Source organism: Drosophila tropicalis, unplaced genomic scaffold (assembly GCF_018151085.1).
Source record: "Drosophila tropicalis isolate 14030-0801.00 unplaced genomic scaffold, ASM1815108v1 contig_1009, whole genome shotgun sequence".
Taxonomy (NCBI): Eukaryota; Metazoa; Arthropoda; class Insecta; order Diptera; family Drosophilidae; genus Drosophila; species Drosophila tropicalis.
This window is the reverse complement of record NW_027172367.1, coordinates 701,016-723,447: the sequence shown is the minus strand read 5'-3', so window position 1 is coordinate 723,447 and position 22,432 is coordinate 701,016. Positions and strand designations below refer to the sequence as shown.

Here is a 22,432-nt window from a genome sequence, read left to right as displayed (position 1 = left end):
AGTGATTTACTAAAGTTTGAGATGCACTAGGGAAATTTAGTCAGTGCATACGGCCATGGCGTGCAGCAGTTCCGAATCAGACTAAGGGATAGGATTTTGAATGTGATTAGAAATCGTGTGGGAAAAGTAAGAATTTAGGGGGCAAACGAAATTCAAAGATTTAAATTGTGGTTTTTCGTATTTTTGTAATTATTGTCATCTGCATCCTTTGACACGAAAGAATATACATAGTTTTGTAGCCACTAAAGGGAATTGCAAATCACGGCTAAAGCCGACAGAAAGCTCTTCAAACCAGCCGCAGACCATCCCCCCACGCCACCCACATTTCAGTCACTGTCACATAGGCAATTCCAACGGCAATGGGCGAATGAGCGAACCCAAAAGCAAAGCCGCGATAGCGCGAAAAAAGCTCCGACACAGGCATTTTTCCATGCAAAGCTTTCTCCGTCACCTAGCCCATCGCCGCTCACCACTCGCCCCCATTGCCACAAGCAAATCTCTCTCCAGCGTTCCCTCTCCACTCGCTGTATTAACACCCATGGACGGACTGTTAACGACGGCAACTTCGGCAGCGCCGAAGTCCCGCCGAACGGTTCGATTCCCAGCTGCAAGTGCTGCGGCGCCGTTAGGCGACGTCGACTCTGGGTTGGCACTATCATTGGCGTTTTAACTGTGGACGGTTGCTACTCGCATTCGCTGGCGGATTAACGGCACACACAAATATATATATGTATGATATACAAGTTCACATATATACATACATATGTACATACATTTGTACATATTAATTGAAACATTAAAACAAAGCAAATATATTTAACTGAAGTTGGAGACGAATATGCCCCACGAAACAAACAAGGATCCAAATAGTTGTGTTGTGTGAGAGAAAGTTATCAAGAGCTTAAAAACGGAACCCTCCTAGTTATGTAAAAAAATCCTTACCGAAAAACAAGTGAAAAGTGCCCAAAATATATAGAAATATATATGTTAAACAAAAGTCTAGTGATATAACAAGAAAAATGCATATATATAAATTGTGGGAACATTTTTCGAGCTGATTACGTCGACGAGAACGAGGACATCACAGTGTGTGTGTGTGTGTGTGTCTGTGTGTGTGTGTGTGTTGGGGGGAGTCTGTGTCTGTGAGTGTCCGTGTGTGTGACAGGCACAGCCAAGAAATCCTTGTAAAACTTATATACATACTGAAATTCGATTTTTTTCCCGTTCATCTTTGCTGCTTCTAAAAAAAATAGAATTCTAACGAAAGCCGATGGGAGGAAAGTAGAGAACACTTACATATAATAAATTTTTGTTTCAATTTTATATAATGCAGTTCATAAACATACAAAATAACCTTGAGATGGACCTTTCCGTAAGTTATGGTATAATGTCTGCCCTTCTTAAGACCTAAGCACGTTAAACCATTACTATGCAAGTTTTCCCATTTGTACAGGAACTTTCAGATTGTAGTTGGTTGTTGGTTTGTTCCATTGGTTATGCAAGACAGAAAGAAGTTGTGTACAACAAGTCATGGGCCGCTTTTAAGTTTCCAAAAGGCAAAAGGAAACAGATTCACAAAAAAGGTACAACCTTCACGATTCGCTTATGAATCCCCGAAGCGAAGTCCAGTGAAGACTGTAGTCTTTCTATGTTTAAAGATTCTGAAATAGATAATAATGGCATATGCGAAAATAAGGGGGTTCCCCCACCCCTAATACACAGACACATTCGCACACTTGTGAGGGATATCTTTATTTCTCTCTTTCTCTGTGTGTGCGTGTGTTTGCATGTGTGTGTGTGTGTGTAGCAGCCACATTGCCTACATTTCTACATTTCTGAGCCATGCCCTTTTACTAGGCATACGCCGCTCATGCCCCAGTCCCAGCCCCTCAATCAGCATAGCCACAGGCAGAAGCCAAGCCGCAGCCAGAAACAGAACAGAACAGAACCAGAGCCGAGTCTTTTGCGCGTTGCGCAATGTAGGACGTCGACAGTGACGTCCACGTCGACTGCGACAGAGCAAAAAAGTAAGTCAAAATGAGACAAAAAAAAAAAAAATGACTGAAGAATAAGAGAAAAGGAAAAAATAGAATTCAATGATAACCGCTTGGCATCGTCCAAATCATCATCAGCATATTGCGAGGGGCATCACTTCAGTTCCCCCTGTCAGCACTTAATTGAAAAGTGTGTTGCATGCTTTTGGGCGTCAGCTGAAAAATTGGAAAAGGACTAAATGCAACACAAATTGGGTAATTCGAAAACAGACTTACCTCCCGCCCTTTCCTGCCACCAACATTTGTGTATATGCTTGGCTCTCCATTTCGCCTCGATTGTACACCCCATGAGCCTCTTAGGACTCTCATTAAAATGGCGCCCAGCTGACAGCATTTTTTTATGTTCTGCCATCAAAAACGTTATATTTCCGTTCGATTCCAAAGCTGCAACAAGACAAAAACGAAAAAAAAAATAATAATAATAATGAAAAGAAAAAAGAAATAGGAAAACCTTCCAAGCTTAGTTCCAGACTGGCTCCCGCTCCCTAATTTATAGCCTCGATACCTCTCTGAAACTTTCTCTCTATCTCTCTCTCTCTGTGTGCGCATGCCCATGCCAAGAGTAGGATAGACTTGTCGAGGCTTTTTCCATGCTCCAGCTTGAGATTACATAACAGTTGGCAGCAGAGTGTGTGGCAAGAAATCTGGCTGGTGAGCAAGTGCAGTTTTTTTTACGTAAATGAAGACCATTAAATTTTTTTTTTTAAATCGCCCCAATCGTAATTCCTTTAAATCAAATCGATAAAAAAAAAAAAAAACTAATTAACAGGCGAAACCATTTAGAATTCAAAACCATCCAATCCATTGATCCACTGAGTGTCCTTGCGTCTCAAGACAAAGAAGAAACAAAGTAATACGAACCGAATGAAAAAAACCTGCGCCGTCTTGCAACAACAACTGAAAGCGAATCCAACAAAAACGAAAACTGAAAATTGCAAATGCGAAAATCAGTCAAGTCAAGTTTATATAAGCAGCAAAGAGAGTGGGAAATCGTTAGGGAAAAGCTTTGAAGACAATATTTCAAATCCTAAAACAAAACCAAGTTGATGCATAACTACATATAGATGTGTGTAGTTATGTTAATATAACCATAAGAACTCCGATTTCGAAATCCTTTTCCCCGAAAAGATATGGAATTATTCATGAGCAAAACCTTTTCTCTTTCAGTACGGAAAACTTAGCGCAAATCTAACCAATATACTGCTACAGACATTCCGATAAATCGAAACCAACCCAAAAACAAAAACCAATTTTAAAAAATGTTGTACCAAAGCAGTTGATTAAGAAGAACTTATAAAAAAAAAAAACAAAACAAAAAAAAATAAATAAAACAAAATCAATACCAATAATTACATTTATTAATAATATAAATTAATATTCATAAAGATAAGGCGTTCAATACTTAATCGTAAAGTTTAAGCAGCAGCTTAAACCAAAGGAAATACCAAAGTAGTTTAAAACTAGCTTTATAGAAGAGGCAGGACACCCTCCTATCCGATTTAACCCAAGTGACAAAAACAAGGAACTAAGAAAATCAAATCGTAAATTCAAACACAAAAATGGCCGATAAGAAAATTGGTGAATATTATGCGCCACCGCCAAAAATGGGCAAGTGGGAGGGTTTCAAAAAATTCATATGGAACAGTGAAACTAGCCAATGCCTTGGACGAACCGGTTCCAGTTGGGGTAAGTACAAAATATACCATTTTCCATATTATCTTTATCTCATCCTAATGCCACACCAAACTGTCTCCTATAATTGCTTGTGGGGCGAATCAAAATCAGAGACAATTCCCAAACAAATCAATGCGCATACGCCACGTGTGACAGGCCACTTATGTATATTCCTCGTACTAACTTTAGGTAGATCATTTGAAGGGCGTTTATTTGTTGTTCCATCAATCCCCAAATTCATTCGAAATTATAGGATATATCTGCCTGATTGAGAGACAATTGATTGACAAATTGAACTTCAAAAACGAAATCTTGTGGGTTGGGCTAACTTTGAGTATCTGTGGATTATAGATCGTGTAAACTGCTACAAATAGTTTGGTGTTGATCCTAGATATTGTTAAAATAGACTTAGAGTACATACTTTCTTTGTTGTTACATGGATGCAAAATGCATTTTTCCAATTTCCTTCGTTTCCACCATCTCGAAAATCAGTCTGGGATATCGATCCATGTTGAATACATTTACATGTTGAAAAAGTCACGTACTTTGCCCTTTCCAAATTACCTGCACCCCTGCACAAACTAAAAATAACAGTAAATGCTGCGTTCTGGCCCTGCAACCCTTCAGCTCCTACCAGCTTTTCAACCAGCGGCGGCAGGCCGGTAATAGCCATCGAAGCTCCTACGATTGCATAACAATTATTGAAGGCGCCAGCGACCCAGAAAAAAGCAGAAGGAAAGAAACGCTTTTGTAATGTTTACAATAAAAATATAGAATTTCCATAGAGCAGGGCAAAGGGAGGACATTGAAGGGCGAAATGGGTCTATGGGTCTATGACTAATCGTTTGATTTCGTGTGTAAACGCCATGACAACGGCCAAAAAAGACGACTGAAAAACACACGGAAGAAAAGGCAAAAGTTTTCTCATAAATATTTTATGGACAAAAGCCCACAAAGAGAAATTTCCGGGCCTCTTTCGGAAAGTTTATGATATCTCTCTTGATTTCCAGATACAGCAGACACAATCGACAATGTCGATAGTCGTTATTGTTTATTAACGGCTTTTGCTGTTTTCGCTGATAAATGAAGGCACTTTGACTAATTGAATGAAACTATTTTGATATCACAACAACGAACATAAAATCGGTTAGGTCAGTTATCAGATCGAGAGCTTCCATGCAAAGAGGCGACGACACGAATTCATTCTAATAAACGTATATCAGCTACATGAAAGTTTACAGAGAGTTATGGAGTCGTAAGAAATGATTTTCATCAATTTATTCGGTACGTGTTATTTTGTGCTTTATTGATATTGGATTCTTGCTTGCCAATCAATTGAGCATTCGCACACACAATGTGACTTGCATGCCCCCATCCCCATTTCCATCCCCCCCTTCCGCAAGCGTTCCGTTTACATGTCAACTCTCAATCTTTCAATTTCATACTCAAACTGTCTCTGGCACGTGCTGGCTGTCTCCTGGTTTATTTTTAGCAATTCTTGTGTCTCTCCTCCTCCGCAGGGTCCTTTCCCTTCCACAGAGCTGGTAAATTTTTAATGAAATTGAATTTTATGTGCTGTCGCATCGTATGACAAGATTAGCAAATAGAAATGGAATGATGTGAGGCTATAGATTATGGATATATACATATATATTTGGTACCCTAATTACCGATGACAAGCAAAGAACCCCTGACCATCCACCTACATATATCCGTCCTTGGACACTACATTCATTTTGGATCCTAAACCAAAAAGGGACTTATAAAAACTTGTACTTGACTTGATCAGAAACTGTTATTCAATCTTGCGAGCTTCATAAATTTTAAGCAATTATGTTTCGCTCTCCATTTACTCGTGTCTTAATTATGTGAATCGTAATTAGTTACAGGGATTTTCTTTAGATCTCCCTAGGGGGGAGCCTTCATAAATCTCCGAAGGCCGGCTAAGAGGCCTTCGTTAAACTAAGCTCTTGGGTTTAATGTCCGGCACCAGGACTTGACTTACGGTCCGGCAGTTCTGGTTCTTGCTCTAAACTGATTTCGCTCGTTCCACCAGCAAGAGAAAAAATGAAAATCTTCTCGCATTTCCTTTGGCATAGAAGAAATAAGAGAGACGAGGGAAACTTGATATGCAATGGAGGGAAAATATTTTACCATAACACGAAAGAAGTAATGGCGGTGGCTAGGTGGAAGGAACTGGCTCTGGGGGGCCAGGACGGTCGGGGTAGGAACCTGGCGTGTTAAGTGTTTAACTGAAGAAGCAGCACAACATTTCTGCCCCCTAAGTAGGTTAGAGACAAAAGCAATAAAAAAAAACCAACAAAAACAAAAGACAAGGCACGCCCACAGTTCCAACAGTGGGCGGCACTTGTCGCTGGTTACTGGAATGAGGTTAGAATTGATTTTTTCTGTGTTGAGCTTTTTAGTCAACAATATCTCTTCCACGTATGTATGTGGGTACCTAGTAGACTTCTGGGTAAGTCTTTAGGTAATTTCGGATGGATATCCGATTGAAATTTGAATGATCTCTGTGATGAGTTGTGGTGGCTTACCCATAAATCACAGCCAGCATTTGAAATCACAGACCCAGTACAATCTTTTCAATTAAAACATCAAGAATAGCATCTGGCATTCTCAATTATTGACATCAATTTGCCTATCGCCATCCCATGAAATGCCTCAAAGCAATAAAAACTCAATCAGAGAGCAGCGTAGAATCATTCGCACTGTAGGTCAGTACCTACAACTACGAGGGCAGGCTGACAAGTAGTCAGTAGTAGTTTTTCTTCTCTAAGATTCAAGTGAAGAACTTTCGCATTTGAGTGAGAACTGTTTCCATCTGTTTCCCGCCCACTGACACTCAAATTGAATGCTAACTAATATGTCAAAATGCTGCAAATAGTTGTTGCAATATCATGGGTTACATTTCCATTTCATCCTTCTCGGTGATGCTAAACATTTTGCACTCGATGGCATTGTTCACCTTCAATTAGCGAGGGCATCACACAAATAATTACACATAAAGAAGAAAAACACGTCAACATAAAGAAGAAAACACGTCAATTCTAATTTGTTTGATGGGGAAAACTTTTTAAAGGAAAAACCCAATGTAAGGAAATATCAATATGGCAAAAACACGATATTGAATGCGATGCGTTGCTCAAAAACGATTCAGACATATCATCAACTAAGCCAAAAATAGTCAATCGTCTCTAATATATGTAGCACATGAATTCCATCATTAGTTTTTCAATTGTTGCAATATACATATATGTATATAGTGTACGATTTTGTGTCATCTCATCGTTTTGCTTCGTGCTCATTTCAATTGCAGAAACTGCACGAAATATCAAATTGAAATGTTGACAGTTTTCCATGCCAAACATGAAATGGAAAGATGGAAGAAGATAGACATTTTCGGTATATTATATTTAGATGCATGCTTTTCCACTTGACTGGTCTTTGACATTTCAGAATATTTAGGACTTCTATTTACCAAATTTTGTTTGATTTCATGGCCACTTTACCTTTATTCGACTCTTCCAGTTGCATAATTTGCATAGGACTAATTGGTTTTGTGCGGTTTTTTCACAGACAGTTTAATTTGATGTCATATTGGTTTGTCTGTTGGCCGTGTTTTGCTCGCCATTGACTTAAACTAATTAGAGAGCGTTGATTGCAGGTTGCTGGTGCTCGAAATGACTTAAGTGACTGTGTGAAAATTAACACTAAACAATGATATGGAACGTTTAGCAATTTGTAGCAATTTCACTGAAATTATGCAACATAGTTCATGTAAAATTATGTGGATCATATATGGCCGAAAAGAACATAGACTTAGTTTCAAGTTTATGACGCTAAAAAAGTTGTTTCTCATATTGCAATATTACTCCTAAAACTGTTTGACTTTCAGCTTGACTACTTTTGTCCCTTGACTTTTGCAATTCGATTCTAAATTAAAATTTGTATCTAAACTAAATAGGATACAAACACATTTCAATGCATGAATCTAGTTTTTTAAGTCCTACTTTTGAATTTGCATTTCGGTATCCTGAATTGGGGAAAAATACTTTTGATTGTCGTCCGCATTTATGTCTCTGTGCTCTGTGCATCGGTCTATGTGGTATATTTATGATGCCTGCGGCGATGTGAGTCCTGCTTTTGACAGTTGGATTTTTTCTGGTTTCCCCTTTTTTTCTTATTTTTTTGTGTCCTGCGAATATGTGGTTGTCTGTGGAACTGCGAGTGTGTCCAACTGTCAGAAAGTACACCGAGAAACATGGCCAACCACCTTCGTCTCTCTTACTCTTTCGCGCAACAAGGTGAAATTGTAGCTGAAATTAAAAAAAACGGGAAAAAGGAAAAATAATAACGTGCCACAACAGAAACAGGATGAGCAAGAGAGAAGAAGACAGAGAATGAAAGGGGTAGAGAGAGAGAGAGAACAGCGTGCAGCAAAGTGAAGAAAAACTCTTCTCTGGTAACATTATTGTGTCATAAAGTGCAGCAAATGTCAAAGTTCAACAGGGAGAAAGCGAATGAGCAAACTAGAGATAGAGAGAGCACGAGAAACGCTGAGAGAGTGAACGAAACAACTACTCCGCGTGAGAGAGCGGTCCCCGTGTCGTATACGTAACATCTCCCACCGGATGGTCTCCTCCTCCAATATTGCATTCTGTAGCATAAATCAATCGCAGCCCCAAAAGACCCGTAAACTCCAACAAAAATGAAATGAATTTGTAATTAAAATCCTTTTTTGGGAATGCTTACATACTCATAAATACTTTTACATGGGTATTCGAAAAGCTGTAGTTGGATTTTCCTGAATGTTGATTGATTTATGTATTCGTTGGGAGCAAAAGAACGGCTAATTTTTGAAATTTAAGTTATATTTTATCCTGCACATTCAGATAAGCAGATTAAATGTTGCAGCTTCTGGTTTGTGGTATAGCAAACTGAAATACCGCAGTATCCCTCGCCGCAGCCCACTTGAGAAAAGCCGCAGCGGCCACTAAAACCAGAGCAAGCAGCTCGTTAAGTGCAGAGACAAAAACTCACACACACACACACAGAACAATAAAAGAAAATTTAAATAAAAAGCACACACAGCAAACTACATGGTGTCCACTCTGCCCCATCCCGTTGTTAACCCTTGAGGTTGGAATGTTTTCGGTGTTGCCAAGCAAACATTAAGTTCCATTTGGCTGCCAAGAAAGAGAACGCAGATTATGTAAGAAAGTCGGATGGATTCTTAAATTCATCTTAAAAGAACTTAATATAAAGCCACAAAGCGAAATCGCACGAATATTAAAATGTCAGGCTAAAAATATGAAAAGGAACATAAATTAAAATAGCACACACATTCGAGTCCTCAGGGCTTGTGTCCTCCCCATCGCCTGCTCTCTGCGAGCGCTCGGTCCCACGAGGACACACAAAGACCACAGAAACTAAAGCTATGTGACGTAAGTAAAGTAGAAAATCTGATTTTTAAGGCTTTCCCGTTTTTTCCTTTCTGTTTTCTTTACCCTCAACTTTTGCTTGGGCACAAGCATAATGCTTCTCAAACTGTAGGCACCTACATACTCGTTTACAGTACACAAAAGCGAGCTTTTTTTCAGGTAGGGGTTGGTGTGAACAAGAAGAAGCAGCAAAGCGCAGGCGCTGAAGACGCGTTCAAGACGGGCAGAACAATTCAACAATTAATTGACTTTAAGAAAAACGCTAGGCAAAAGACATAAAAGAATAATGACAAGGTTTAAGGGTCAAAACTCTTAGCCGAAATGTTCACAAATGATTGAACGCTTGAGTGATATACTATCCTCTGACTAAATTAGCTAATAGTTTCAATTTATAATTACACTCTAGCTGATCATTTGTTTCCATTATCCACATCGAATAGCTGCTCGAATATGCATTTCCCACGCTCAATAGAGTCCATGTTGTACCTAATTTCTGTAACAATGATTTATGGACAGAGATAAATGATTATCGCAATGTCAATGACAAACGGTTTGTCGCCTTTCTCACCATAATTTATTTCTCAGCGTCGTGAGGGAAGTGTACGTCTCTTGGAGAAAATGTCAAAGGTCACAGCGAAAATGAAACTGAACGTAAAAATAGAAAATGCAAAACTAAAAACGCGGTTAGATCAAATACAAACAAAACACAATTTTCCAACTGCAGACAGTAAGATGGAGGCATTTCCGGTTCGTTGTCCAACCACTTGGGTCCTCTCAATCACTCTTAATTAGAAAAGGGAAATGTCAAAACGACAAACTATCGCGAGAGTGAACAGGGGAGGGGGCGTATTTTCACTTCAGCTCCTCACACTTTCAGTTATAAAATGTCAAAAGTCGGGTGAGCTGCCATAGAGAGAAACACAAAACCAAAATAGAAAACTTCTATTGAACTTTCACAAAATGCAAGGGCAAAGTTGGGGCAGGACAGCGGCGGTTGTCTTCCAGCTAGTTCAGCTGCCAATTAACTCACACACTCCGACCCACACACGCGTTGCCATGGAGAAGCCCTTGGCTATTGTCTAATTGACATTGAAGGCTGACAGGTTCTTGACGGAAAAGTTAATGAAAGGATATACAAGGGATACTTTCTCATATGTAAATAAGAAGCCATCCCTCAGTTGGATAAAAGGATGGCTTCTCAACAGAAACAGCTAAAATTTGGCACTAAGGCTAATGCGGAAAATGTAATAATAAGTATTATGTACAGCCCAGTAGGAACGTACATATATACATTCTTTAATTGTTATAAAAGTATATTGCGTAAATACAAAGAGGGGTTACACTATTGTTGCCTATTTTATGATCCAGTTGAAGAAGGTCGAAGTCAATCGACCAAGGAAGAATGCGCTTTTGAAGTTTCGTTAGCTGAACAGAAGTATCTGCTATTAGATCAAGGGGAATTAAGGTAAAAGTGAATAGAAAATTTTGAATTATACTAGAAACTGAAGAATGTGTTCAGTGAATTAAACTTGGCTATGTTCGTGAGTTGCACTTCGGATCTCACTTTTGCCACAAGGAGAGTAATAGAGTCTCAATCAGAGTGCCATTTGAAATCTTTCCTGAATGGAAAAATATAATGACATGTCAAATAATGTTATATTTTGCACTTTTGATAAATTTCTTTGTACTTAAATAATCTTAAAATTCTTTAATTTATTTTCTTTGCCTTTGCTGCATTTCCAGACAACTTTCTTTGCAATGATATGATATACATGTATATGATATGTATATTTCAGTAGTTGGCTCGCATACACATAAAAGTCTAAATATGTTCACAAATTTAAGTAAAAAATCCAATTTTATTTGGGGTAACAAACATTTTTAGCTAAATGTGCGGTGCATCCCGCCGACACGGCCGTGTCTGCTATATTAAAATCTCGTCCATATGCAGAAATATGATGTTATGAGCTAAAGTTAAATTGCCAAAAATTGGTTATTTGTGGACATTGAGACTTTTGTATTTTACAAAGAATTGATTATTCTATCCAATAGTAAAAGTCTTGGACATAACACTGGTAGACATTTTTTTATAACTCTACCTAAAGTTGAGATTTTATTATAAATTTTGTTTTTGAGAGTTGCTCAGAATTTTATGGGACACACCTAAATTTGTAATAAATTAAATATACTTACACATACTAAAAACCCGACTTTTTTAATTGCATATACAGTTTTATCAATAACGTTTTTCCTTCAAAAGATATATACACTCAAAGTCAAGCAACAATTTGCAATAAACAGTAAGAAATTCATTCTGTTCCCAACACTGGTTTTCAACAACGTTATTCTCGTCAGTGTTCGAAAAATTTGAAAAAGCAAGTATGCAGAAATGTGCATTGATGTTTTATCTGTAAAGCGGCATCAAAACATTTCGACTTCATTAACTTTTAAAAATTGACATAAGTGCTCAAAAAACGGCTCAACACCCCTATGTGCACGGTAAAAAAAAAATCGAATTTTGCCCAAATAAGTATGCTAAACAAATTGATTTACATATTGTTTTCTTATGCAAGCGAAGCAAAATTCTTAAATTTCAAGGACAAATCGGACAACTATATAGCATCCGTCGTTAAATTGGACTATTTGTAGGTCTTGGGACCTTTATATTTTGTTAGGAATTGATTACACTACTTTAGTCAAAGTTTTAGCCTGGACACAGGTAACTCTCCTCAAAGTTAGGATTTCTTAATAGATGGTATCTTTAAAGAAAACTACCAATAAATAGTACTAAGCAAACTTATTTAGTTCCATCTTACAATTTATCAAAAGCGAGCAACAATTTCTCTAATGGCGGTTGTTAATAATAATTATTATCTATTCTATGTATATATGGAAATAATTCTATTTAGATATTCAACGGATGGCATTTGGAATAGCTGAACGATTAGGGCTTTAGGTTCAGTTTGGTGTCTATGGATTCCTTTTTAGTCTCGTGCCAGTTGATGGCGTTCCTTGCTATTAAATTTTAATTAGCCAGCCAAAAGGCGGCGGCAGTCGCTGGCTCCGCTTTGTTCAGAATATTAATTACCAGGGCGGGGCATATCGCAAAATGTGGCGCCCAAAATGTGTGGCATATAAAAACAACTTAATTACTTTTGACTCGGTAGCTTTAATGATTTATTTATTTATTCTGTAAGCGTATGGTCGGGTCCGTCTGTCTGTAGATAGGACTGATGTGCAGAGCCCACCCACCCACACCCACACACACATGAATACTAGGAACACAGATGATGTTGATGAGCTTGTACTAACTTTGTTCTAAATTTTCCTCTCTTGCAGCAAAAATTCTACTATTCTATATTATATTCTATGCGGCGTTAACTGGATTCTTTGCTGCCATATTTGCGGTGTTTTACCAAACATTGGAGAACGATAAGCCCAAATGGATGTTGGACAATGGTTTAATTGGATCCAATCCAGGTGAGCGTCTGGAAGATATTAATTCTAGTTACGCCTCTCGTCACCGGCCAAAAGCCAACCAAATTGAAGACCACGCCCTGAAAACGTAGATCCATATGGGCTGGATATGTGTGTGGTTCAAGCAAAACAGAATGAAAAGCCCAATTTAATTAACTAATTGGATGTTGAGTTGACCATATAGAAGAAAGGAGAAGATGGGAAAGCCAGCTGGGTTGGACGGGCCAGAGACAATCGATTGGACTTAGGCCTACTGAAAACTCTTTTTAATTTCCTCTGTTTTCCATTTTGTGTTTCTCCAGGTCTTGGCTTCCGACCAATGCCACCAGAGGCGAATGTTGAGAGCACTTTAGTTTGGTACGAATCATCGAAGAAAGATAATTATAAGTATTGGGTTGATGAAACTGCACGATTTTTGAAATGTAAGTAAAAATACACTTTTCTTTGGTTACTGTTTTTGTTTTTTAATCAATAACGTTCTCCGTGAAATACCTGAAATACTTGGTTATTGAATTTTTGTTAACTTTTATATTTTTTGCCCATTAAAAAGATCACAGTAAGTGAAATGTGTTTTTGGTTTTGATTATCAAAACATCCGCCTTGAAGTATGCTATAAAAAAGTCTTGCCAGACTAAATCTTACCTACGCATTTCCCTCAACTATTTTGATAGAAAGCGCTGTGAAAGCATTAGCTTTAGTTGTAATTCCACTTTTAGTTTTTGATATTTAGTTCATTTTATTCAGATCTTAATATGTTTAACCCTTCTCAAATGACTTAGCCTACGAGGATCTGCCCAAAAAGAATCAAGTGAACTGCTCTTTTGAGCAACCACCACCCGAGGGTAAAGTATGTGGCATTGATGCAACATCCTTCTCGCCCTGCACCTTGGACAACAACTTTGGCTATCATGTGGCCAGGCCCTGCATATTCCTCAAGCTAAATAAGGTAACAGTGGATTACATATCCATCAGTCGCATGCTCAATTAATAATCTGAATATTTTCCGGCAAAGATATACAACTGGGTGCCGGAAATTTACAACGACTCCAAAAATTTGCCCAAGGACATGCCCGAGGAATTGAGGCAGCACATCAAGGCAAAGCAGAGCTTGCGACCAAATGAAGTAAGATCCATTCCAGAGGAGTCAACAATCTAAAGCAGCTCAACTAACCACTAATCTGATCTGTACACGAATTCTTTCTCTTTTTGCAGACTGGCGTTGTTTGGGTATCCTGTGAGGGCGAAAATCCCGCCGACGTTGAAAACATCAAGGCTCGCGACTATTATCCTCGTATGGGTTTCCCGCATTTCTATTTCCCGTTCATGAACATTGAGGGCTACATACCGCCAATCGTTGCTGTGCAGTTCACCGTTGAAAGTGAGTAAATTTGTTGGCCTGATCCGTCCCTGTAGTATTTAAGTCAGTGCCTGTTGGCAATCCCATATACAGTTTGAATATTTGCTCTATGCTTTATGTTTCTCCCTTCTGGACAATTACATAATGCCCAAGTGTTTATACTACAAACTGTCTAAGACGAATGAAAAATTTGGTGTTTGTGTGTAGTTAACACAAATTCACGATAAGCGGGTAATAGAGCGAGCAGATCTCTAAAATAGAGCATCAAAATGGGACGGAGAGCTCAAATTAAATTCAACTGGAAGTCGTTTCTATCTCGGTTGTGCCTGCAACGGAAGCAACTCAAAGAATCCAGCAAACAGAACTAGAAAAGCGTTTACAAAACCCAATTTCACGGCACAATAAACATTAATAAAACCTTTGTCTGCGCCAGTGTGTTTGGTGGGAGTGCATGAAAACAAGAAAGAAGAAAGAATAACGCAACCAACAAGGATTCGTGCTTCCTTATTTCAATAGAATACTTTCTAAGCTATTAAGCCGCTTAGGACACAATTATGAATAAGTGTAGGGAAATGGGTTGCAAAATAATTCAAGAAAAATGGTGTCTCTGCGTGTGAAGGAAAGACTATATTTACAGGTCATGCCATATGAATGTTAGATTTAAAACAGGCCGAAAAGGACACAAAAGGATAAACGAAAAGTTAACAGAATAAACAATGTTAAAAGTTTCAATTCATTAGAGAAAAACGATTGTCAATCAACGCGAATATATGTATATACCACACACCATTTGAATTACTCGTTTAGTCATACGTTTTAGTTAAAGGATATACTAATGAAAAAGGCTTGTCAAATGTCTCCAGCCAATTGGACGAAAGTTTGACACTTCTCACTGTTAACATTAAAGAAATCTATATTGTAGATCTGTCCATGCTTTGATTTAAAGCAGAATGGCCTTGTAGACGGCAATTTGTTGCAAGTGCTGAGCTCAGATATCCTGCCAGGATTAACTGAGTTCTTTTTGTTTTAAACTTTCCAGTTCAAGTGCCTTTCAAGGGTGAGGCCCATATACTTAACCTTAGCCACACTCGGAAGATGCGTCCCATTGGGGCTGACTACGGGGCAGTTTATCGATTGAGTATCGACCATTCCATCAGAAGATTGAGATGACGTGTCATGCTCTTGCTCATTAGGAACAACCGCCCTCGTTTACATACATATCTGTAAATATGTAAATAGGTAAACAATGTGATAAAAAGATAAACGGGGCTGGTATACGTACATATGTATTTATGTGTAGGTGTGTGTTCGAATAATAGAGAAATGGAAGGATTCTATGCCAAGAACGTGCGAGTTATCCAGTTGTCTTTTTCATAGGCTTACGTTATTCTGTGTTTAGGTCATAGAACCAGCTTAGTAAAAATGGTTCCCATTTTGCATACAATTTATTTCTCATTTTTATGAAAGCGCAACACTTCCGCTTCCGCTTGAGCAACCCACAGGACCAATGGGCAGGGCAGGCGACCTGCTTCTTCGCTTCCTGCTGCCAAGCAATCAAAACGAGATAAGAAAACTGGGAAAAACGGATGAAGCGAAATTGGGAAGAGGACAAAATCACAAAAGATTTTCAATTTTCTCCCACCTCGCAGACAGAACAGATTGAAAAACAAGGAGGTGGAGACTCCAATTATTATTTCTCTTTGTTTTTCATTTGCAACGTGCAATCTGTTAAAAAACAGTTAGACGGGAGCTAGGAGCAAGAGGTTTTTGCTTATGAAGTAGCCCAGGAAAACCTCAGAGCAGTAGCAAGATGCATTTGGAACCATGAGCTATAAAGTACAACCCGAAAGAAAATGAAGTAAGCAATGTCAACCGTCCTAGTGTAGAACGTTAGGACAGATTATGCCCATAATGGAGTCCCCTCTTCGTAAACTTGGATTCGGATCTGAAAGTCTCCATGAACAAGGTGATAAATGTCCGGACTAACGGATGTTGTCTTGATAGTGATCAACAAAATATGTTCTTAAGTTTATGTTTTATGCTATTGGTGAAGATAAGGGCCAATTCGATGTCTTGTAACATTGTTTGACAGATTCGTTAGTTATTTACTGTTATTAATGTGGAGTTTTAACGTTTCATTTCAGCTGGCGTCTTGATCAATATTGAATGCAAAGCCTGGGCCCGTAACATTAATCATGATCGCTCCGATAGGAGAGGATCCGTCCACTTCGAGTTGATGGTGGATTAAGAGAAGCAACATGACGAAGCTGAAACGAGAAGGAAACGGAAAAGGGGAAACGAAGAGGAACCTAAAGTGGAATAAAAATGTGAAGCAACACAGAAACATTCCCAGACACCACACAGATACACCTACACACACACACACACACACACTCGCGCGAAAGTAAGATGAAGAAAAGTTAGAAAGAAGAAACCCCAAAAAGTAGCAGCAAAGCAAAGTAAACAAAAGTTTAAAACAAAAACACGAGATACAGCAACAACCAAAGAGAAAACATTAACAAAAGCTACAAAAGGAAAAGCAAAAAAAAAAAAAACAAAACATCAAGAAGATTATGACAAGAAAAAGGAGAATAAAAACTAGCGCTAACTAAGCAAGACAAATATGTTAATGATAAAAAAATGAAACCCAACGCTACCTTAAACACACCCACACATACACCCACACACACACACAGGACATAAAAACTTAATTTGTTAGGAGAATTTTATTTAGTTAACGATTTAGGCAAAAAAAAGAACAAATGACGAAATAAATTGCAAAAAATGAAAAAAAAAAAACAAATAAGAAACAAAAAAATCGGCAAGTCACATAATTTAGCGCAAATATTGTTATATTATCAACATAAAAAATGAACAAGCTAAAAACATATACAAATAAATCTACAGCAAACTTAATTGTTGTTAACAAATTCTTTTCGTTTTTTGGTTTTGTTTTTTGTGTGTATAAACAAATAAACGACTAACAGCGCAGCGAACAACAACAACAACAACAAAAAGATAAATTAATAAATAAATAAAAGCAAAGCAGCAACAAGAATGAAAACATTAAACAAAATGAACTTATTAAACACAATTTATATTTATAACAGATGAACTACTGCAGCATCCGAACAACAAAACAAAACAAACAGAAAATAATAATAAATATAGACACCCTATATAATTTGTTTAAATTTGTTATAAATTTAAGCAGGCAACCCAAATCCAGCATCAGAAAGAACAACCCCGATATAAGGATATAAAACAAAACAATAAAACCGAATGAAAACAAACAAACAAAAAAAACACAACAAAAACAACATAAATAATTGTAGATTTTAAAATAAAACAAAGAAACAAAAAACAAAAAAACAAAAAATTAAAAGCATAAATAAAACATATTTAAAAATTAATACTCTTCACTTATTATTGATGAAAAAACAAAAAAAAAACAAAACAAAAGATCATAAATGTGAGAATTGCATGAAAACAAAAGTGGAAAAATGAATGCCCCTCCCCCTCCCCTCCACCACCCTTCCCCTAAACTATATAGTTATTACTGAGGCAAAATAAAATTTACATAGCTGAAAGGTAATAGAACTAATTAACAACCGAGTTACTAAAAGGGAAACAACATAAATTATATTAAATTATGTACACCGAATTAAACAAAAACCCAAATTAACCCAAAATAATAAGAAAATCAACAAATTTTCATTTCAACAATGAAACTATTTTCCCTTTTCAAATTCATTTGTTTCCATTTTCCATTTTGTGGTTTTGTTGTTTCTTTAAGCACTAACAATTTGGGCCTCAGCAAACTTATTAACCAAATCTAACCAAATCGAAAATCTCTCTCTCAACCACCAAAAAGCAAAGATAAAGTAACGAAAACCAAAAGCTTAATATGAAAGTAATCCCCCTTTTTCCATCCAAACAAAAACCAAAAACAAAAAAACTATATATATACATATATATATGTACATATATGTGTGTATATGTATATGTATAAATCCAAAAGTAAAAACAAAAACTTAACTAACTAGAGTAATTTGTAAGAAGCGAAAGCATAAAATGTTAAACAAACAAGAAATAATAGTTTAATGGATAAAATGTTATAAATAAAAAGAAAAAAAAAACATAAATATATATTATAAATATATATATTATCATTCAATGAAACTTTGCTTAAAAACTGCAAACCAAAAATTAAATACACACACACTCCCACACCCACACCCACACACAGACATACACATAATGGAGGAGGCCTCTGTTCTAGGCCAGGTTCAAACACTTTTGTTGACCATTCAATACCGATTTTTCGAACTTCCTAACGAATTCTCAACTTCTTCCCTGGCCTCACTCAAGTGCATTTTGTTTTAAAATAACTTTTAGTTGTTAACCAAGATTAAAACACAAAACCAGTAAGAAAACACAAATTGTTTAAACCACAACCAATGCCCCAGCCATCACCCTACCCCGAAACATAAAGAAAGGAAAAACAAAACAAAACAAAGGAAAAACATAAAAAATAGTTTTCTAAAATTTTTGCTAGTGCATGTTTTCCTATGACTAAGCTAAATAAAATATAAATTAATTAAAACAAAAGCAAAATTAGATAAGTAGTCTAATCTAATACAGCTGCAGTTGTTCCCTCGATCACAAGGGAGAGATCGAAGATCGATAAGCTGATCGATAACTGAAATTCATCGATTACTTTACATTTTACGCACAAAATTTTGTCCTTCAGTTGCTATTCAAGTCCCGGCAAATGTGTTCCCGAAACCGCCGATAAATATTAGTAGATTATATAGGGTAATAACGAAATAAACATAAAACATAACTAATGAACTAATAACAAATTCATATATACATATAATAAAAGAGATAACAAAAAAGAACTGCCACGTAAATGTTTGACCCTCTAGCAAGTGTATGGAAATTGGCGCAGAAAAAAAATATATTTTCTTTGATTTTGCAACTTTCCCTTTTCGGTTTTCCCTCCTTCTCATTCGATATATCATTACTCCCAGGCCAACCCGCGATTCGCGACTTCAAAAGTTGAATCTCTAGGTTTGTCATTGGCCTTGTCGCGATATATGTATATGTATGTGTATATATATAGAGTGAATGTTATACCAATTCGTTACACACTCGAAATACTTTAGCAATACTTTACGCTCTTTCCCTAGAGTCGGCGGCAACCTTACTAGCACACAATTTAAAAGTATAAATTATATATATATTTAACAAGCATATATATGTATAAACTGCCATTTTTTACACAAAGTGTATGTAAAAAAACGAAAACACAAAAAAAGAAACATAAACAAAAAGCAAATACCAAAAAATATATAAACGAAACAAACCCAGGAGTAAAGCAACAAAAACCATTTCTAAACGAAACGAAAGTCGAATGACTAATTTGGTTGAGGTTGACTAAAACGAACGATCCAATTAACCCAGGCAACAACAACAAATGCTCATTCAAATGTTTTTAATCGTTTAACCGAAACAAAGGACGCATTTTCGAATCACTTCTTCTGCATTTTCCTCTTCGACTTGTCCTTTCAGTCACCAAAAGTCAGCGTAAAGTTTGCTAAAAACAAAAAACAAAGATAAGAACAAAAGCCATTCCATGCTTTATCGACTTTCCGATCAATTCAGATCCGGTCAGTGCGGATCTCTCCCCCGTGAGGAAAACTGCGGCAAATATACGAAACAAAATAAAAACTATGTAGTAAAAAAGGATATATATATATATATATATATATATATATATATATGTATATGTTGACTTCATTTGCATTTGCATTTGGTTTTTAGCAATTATTATGGCAAAACATTAGCAGCATTAGAAAAAAATAAAAACAGCAAAAAGCAAAAAACAAAACAAAAAATAAAACAGAAACTCATGCAAAAAGTGTATTTATTCTTAAGCTAACATATAGGAATTAAGGCATATAACATAAAGTTACATATACATATATATGTATGTATGTATGGAAAAATGTTATATACGGAAATGGTATCAAATATAAAACAAAACAAAAAACAAAAATTAACAATTAAGTATGAATTATTCAGTTTGATTTCTGTTCGAAACAAAGACAAAACAAGACCATGCCTCCAAAATTAAATTACTCCCCTTTCTGATTTAATTGGTTCATTTTTTTTGTAACTTTTGTTTTTTGTTTTCCACGAAATAGTCTCTGGCAATAAAATCGTTCGATTCGTTCGAGATTTTCCAATTCTACTTGAAACACGCCTAAAAAAACAAAAACAAAAAATAGGAAAACCTAACATGATTGCTTTAATTTAGGTTTAAAAACAAATTATTAACAAAAAAGAAACAGAAAAACCTTCATTAAAAATCATAGTAAAACTAAATAATGTGTGTGTAACAAGAAGAAGAAGAACAAAACAAACACTGCTTTTGTATTATTTAAGTTAAACTATAAAAAAAAAAAACCAAAAAAAAAAAAATAACAAAACAAAAACCAAAAGGTTAAATATTAAAAAAGAAAAAAAAATACAATAAAAAGAAGAAACCAAATATAAGCTGTAATATTAAACAAGAAAATGAACTTACAAGAAAACAAGTAAAGTAAAATAAAACAAACCAAAAAACGATTAAACAAAAAAAAAAAATTAAAAGAACAAAAAGCTACAACAAGAACAAAAACATTGAATAAAAAGGCAAACAACAAAGTAAAAACAAAAATACGTCGTGTATGAGTAACGAAAATGAGAAAAATGTTTGAAAAATTTTACTGAATTCAATAAAAATATTATGTTGATATGGAATTAAGTAATTCCAAATAAACAACACGAATGCGTTTTTATTTTCTCATTTCATATTTTCAGTGCCAATTCGATTTGTCGGAATTCGGGATGGGAAAAGTGGAAAGGAATTTAGAATAGCAGAGAAGATCCTTTTATGAAAATCCTTTCCTTCATTCTTACCCAAATTTTAAAATCTGCCAAAAAGGATCTTAGATTCTGTGGAAAGAAGGCGTCGTTAGATGTGACCTACATTATTCAGATTTGCCAGTCTGCGGATGAAGAAGTGAGGGTTTTACTGTATTAGCTAAAGTTGTAGAACTTCTTTGCAGACTATATAATTAACCATGGTATACTTTTTATACCATGCACTAAGCCCTCTTAGGGTGGAAAGGTATATTAAAGATGTCAAATGTCACTTGTACAGATGTCACTTGTACACGAAGACGGGAGACGAGATGACGATCAAGGAAAGAACGTGAGCGTGTGAGAAAAGACGATCAAACAAGACGGACGTGTTTAGAGGTCGTGCGTCATAGTGGGATGCAAGGTCAACTCGAGTACCATAGACGGGTGCTAAAATTCGAGTATCAAAGTCAAACACTAAAAGTCGAGCGCCAAAGCCGGGCGCGAAAAGTCGAAGTGTCATAGACGGACGCCAAAGTCGAACCGAGCCAAACGTCGATTGTCTTTTTATATCGTGTAATCTCTATTAAGTCGTATTTTCATGTAAACCCCCTAGACTATATATTCCTGATCAGCATCAACAGCCGAACCGATCTAGCCATGTCCGTCTGTATGATCACCTAGATCTCGAAGAGTATAAAAGCGACAGCCACCAAATTTAGTATGTAAGCTCGGTGTGGTGCATATGTATGTACATATGTATGTGATCAAATTCCCGCTACGCCCCCTTGCTCCTCCGTTTCTATTAGCTAGACCCACGGCCCCTTTTGGACTATCTTATACTTACGCGAAAAGGATATATTAACTGCACTTAAATGTTCCTAGTACAGTCGTTTATAGGTGTTATAATTTTAAATTTTTAGACCATAGTCACTGTTCGTGACTTTACTGTTTGTATAGGAGCTATCTGATATAACGGTCCGATCTAGCTGAATCCGAGATATACAAACTGTGCAGTATATACAAGCCTACATGCAAAACTCTGTTGCTCATCCTGTCTAGGACGAATTCGCGTCGATCCAGACGGACGGGCAGGCGGACGGACGTCGCGCTGATGAAAAATATAAATACTTTATATGGTGGAAGATGGTTTCTTCTGTGCGTGAACACTTCTGGCCAAAATTTAAATACTCTTTTCAAAATTCGAATTGGTTCGACAAATTCTATAGTGTTTATAGAAGTGTTTGCCCATTGGAGGCGTTTGCAAGGAAAGGTTTTACTGTACCATAATACATTACTACCATGCCATCCTAAGTAGATGAGTTATCCAAATGCCCCTTTCATAGAGGCAACAGAACAAGGAGGATCCGGGATTTAATCCCAGGTTAGTCTAAGGTTTTTAAGGTATCCTAAAATTAACAATAATAGAAAAACAAAACAGTTTAACAATTTGAAACACTCTGTACATTATTTATATCTAAACATACAAATGTTAATTA

General features: G+C 36.6%; 1 protein-coding gene across 2 annotated transcripts; it reads left to right on the top strand.

Annotated features, from left to right (window-relative positions):
- The first annotated feature begins 659 nt into the window (after nt 1-659).
- Nucleotides 660-20,853, top strand: nrv3 (nervana 3). 2 transcript variants are annotated; one of them, XM_068292069.1, is made up of 8 exons: nt 660-730; nt 3,222-3,740; nt 12,527-12,667; nt 12,967-13,086; nt 13,444-13,610; nt 13,677-13,787; nt 13,877-14,042; nt 16,166-20,853. In XM_068292069.1, exons 2-8 carry the CDS (start codon nt 3,614-3,616, stop codon nt 16,267-16,269), a joined length of 936 nt encoding a protein of 311 aa, XP_068148170.1. In that variant the 5' UTR covers nt 660-730; nt 3,222-3,613; the 3' UTR covers nt 16,270-20,853. The 2 variants fall into 2 exon arrangements, with proteins under 2 accessions (XP_068148170.1, XP_068148246.1); XM_068292145.1 differs by lacking the exon at nt 660-730 and adding an exon at nt 2,665-2,705.
- The last annotated feature ends 1,579 nt before the right edge of the window (nt 20,854-22,432 follow it).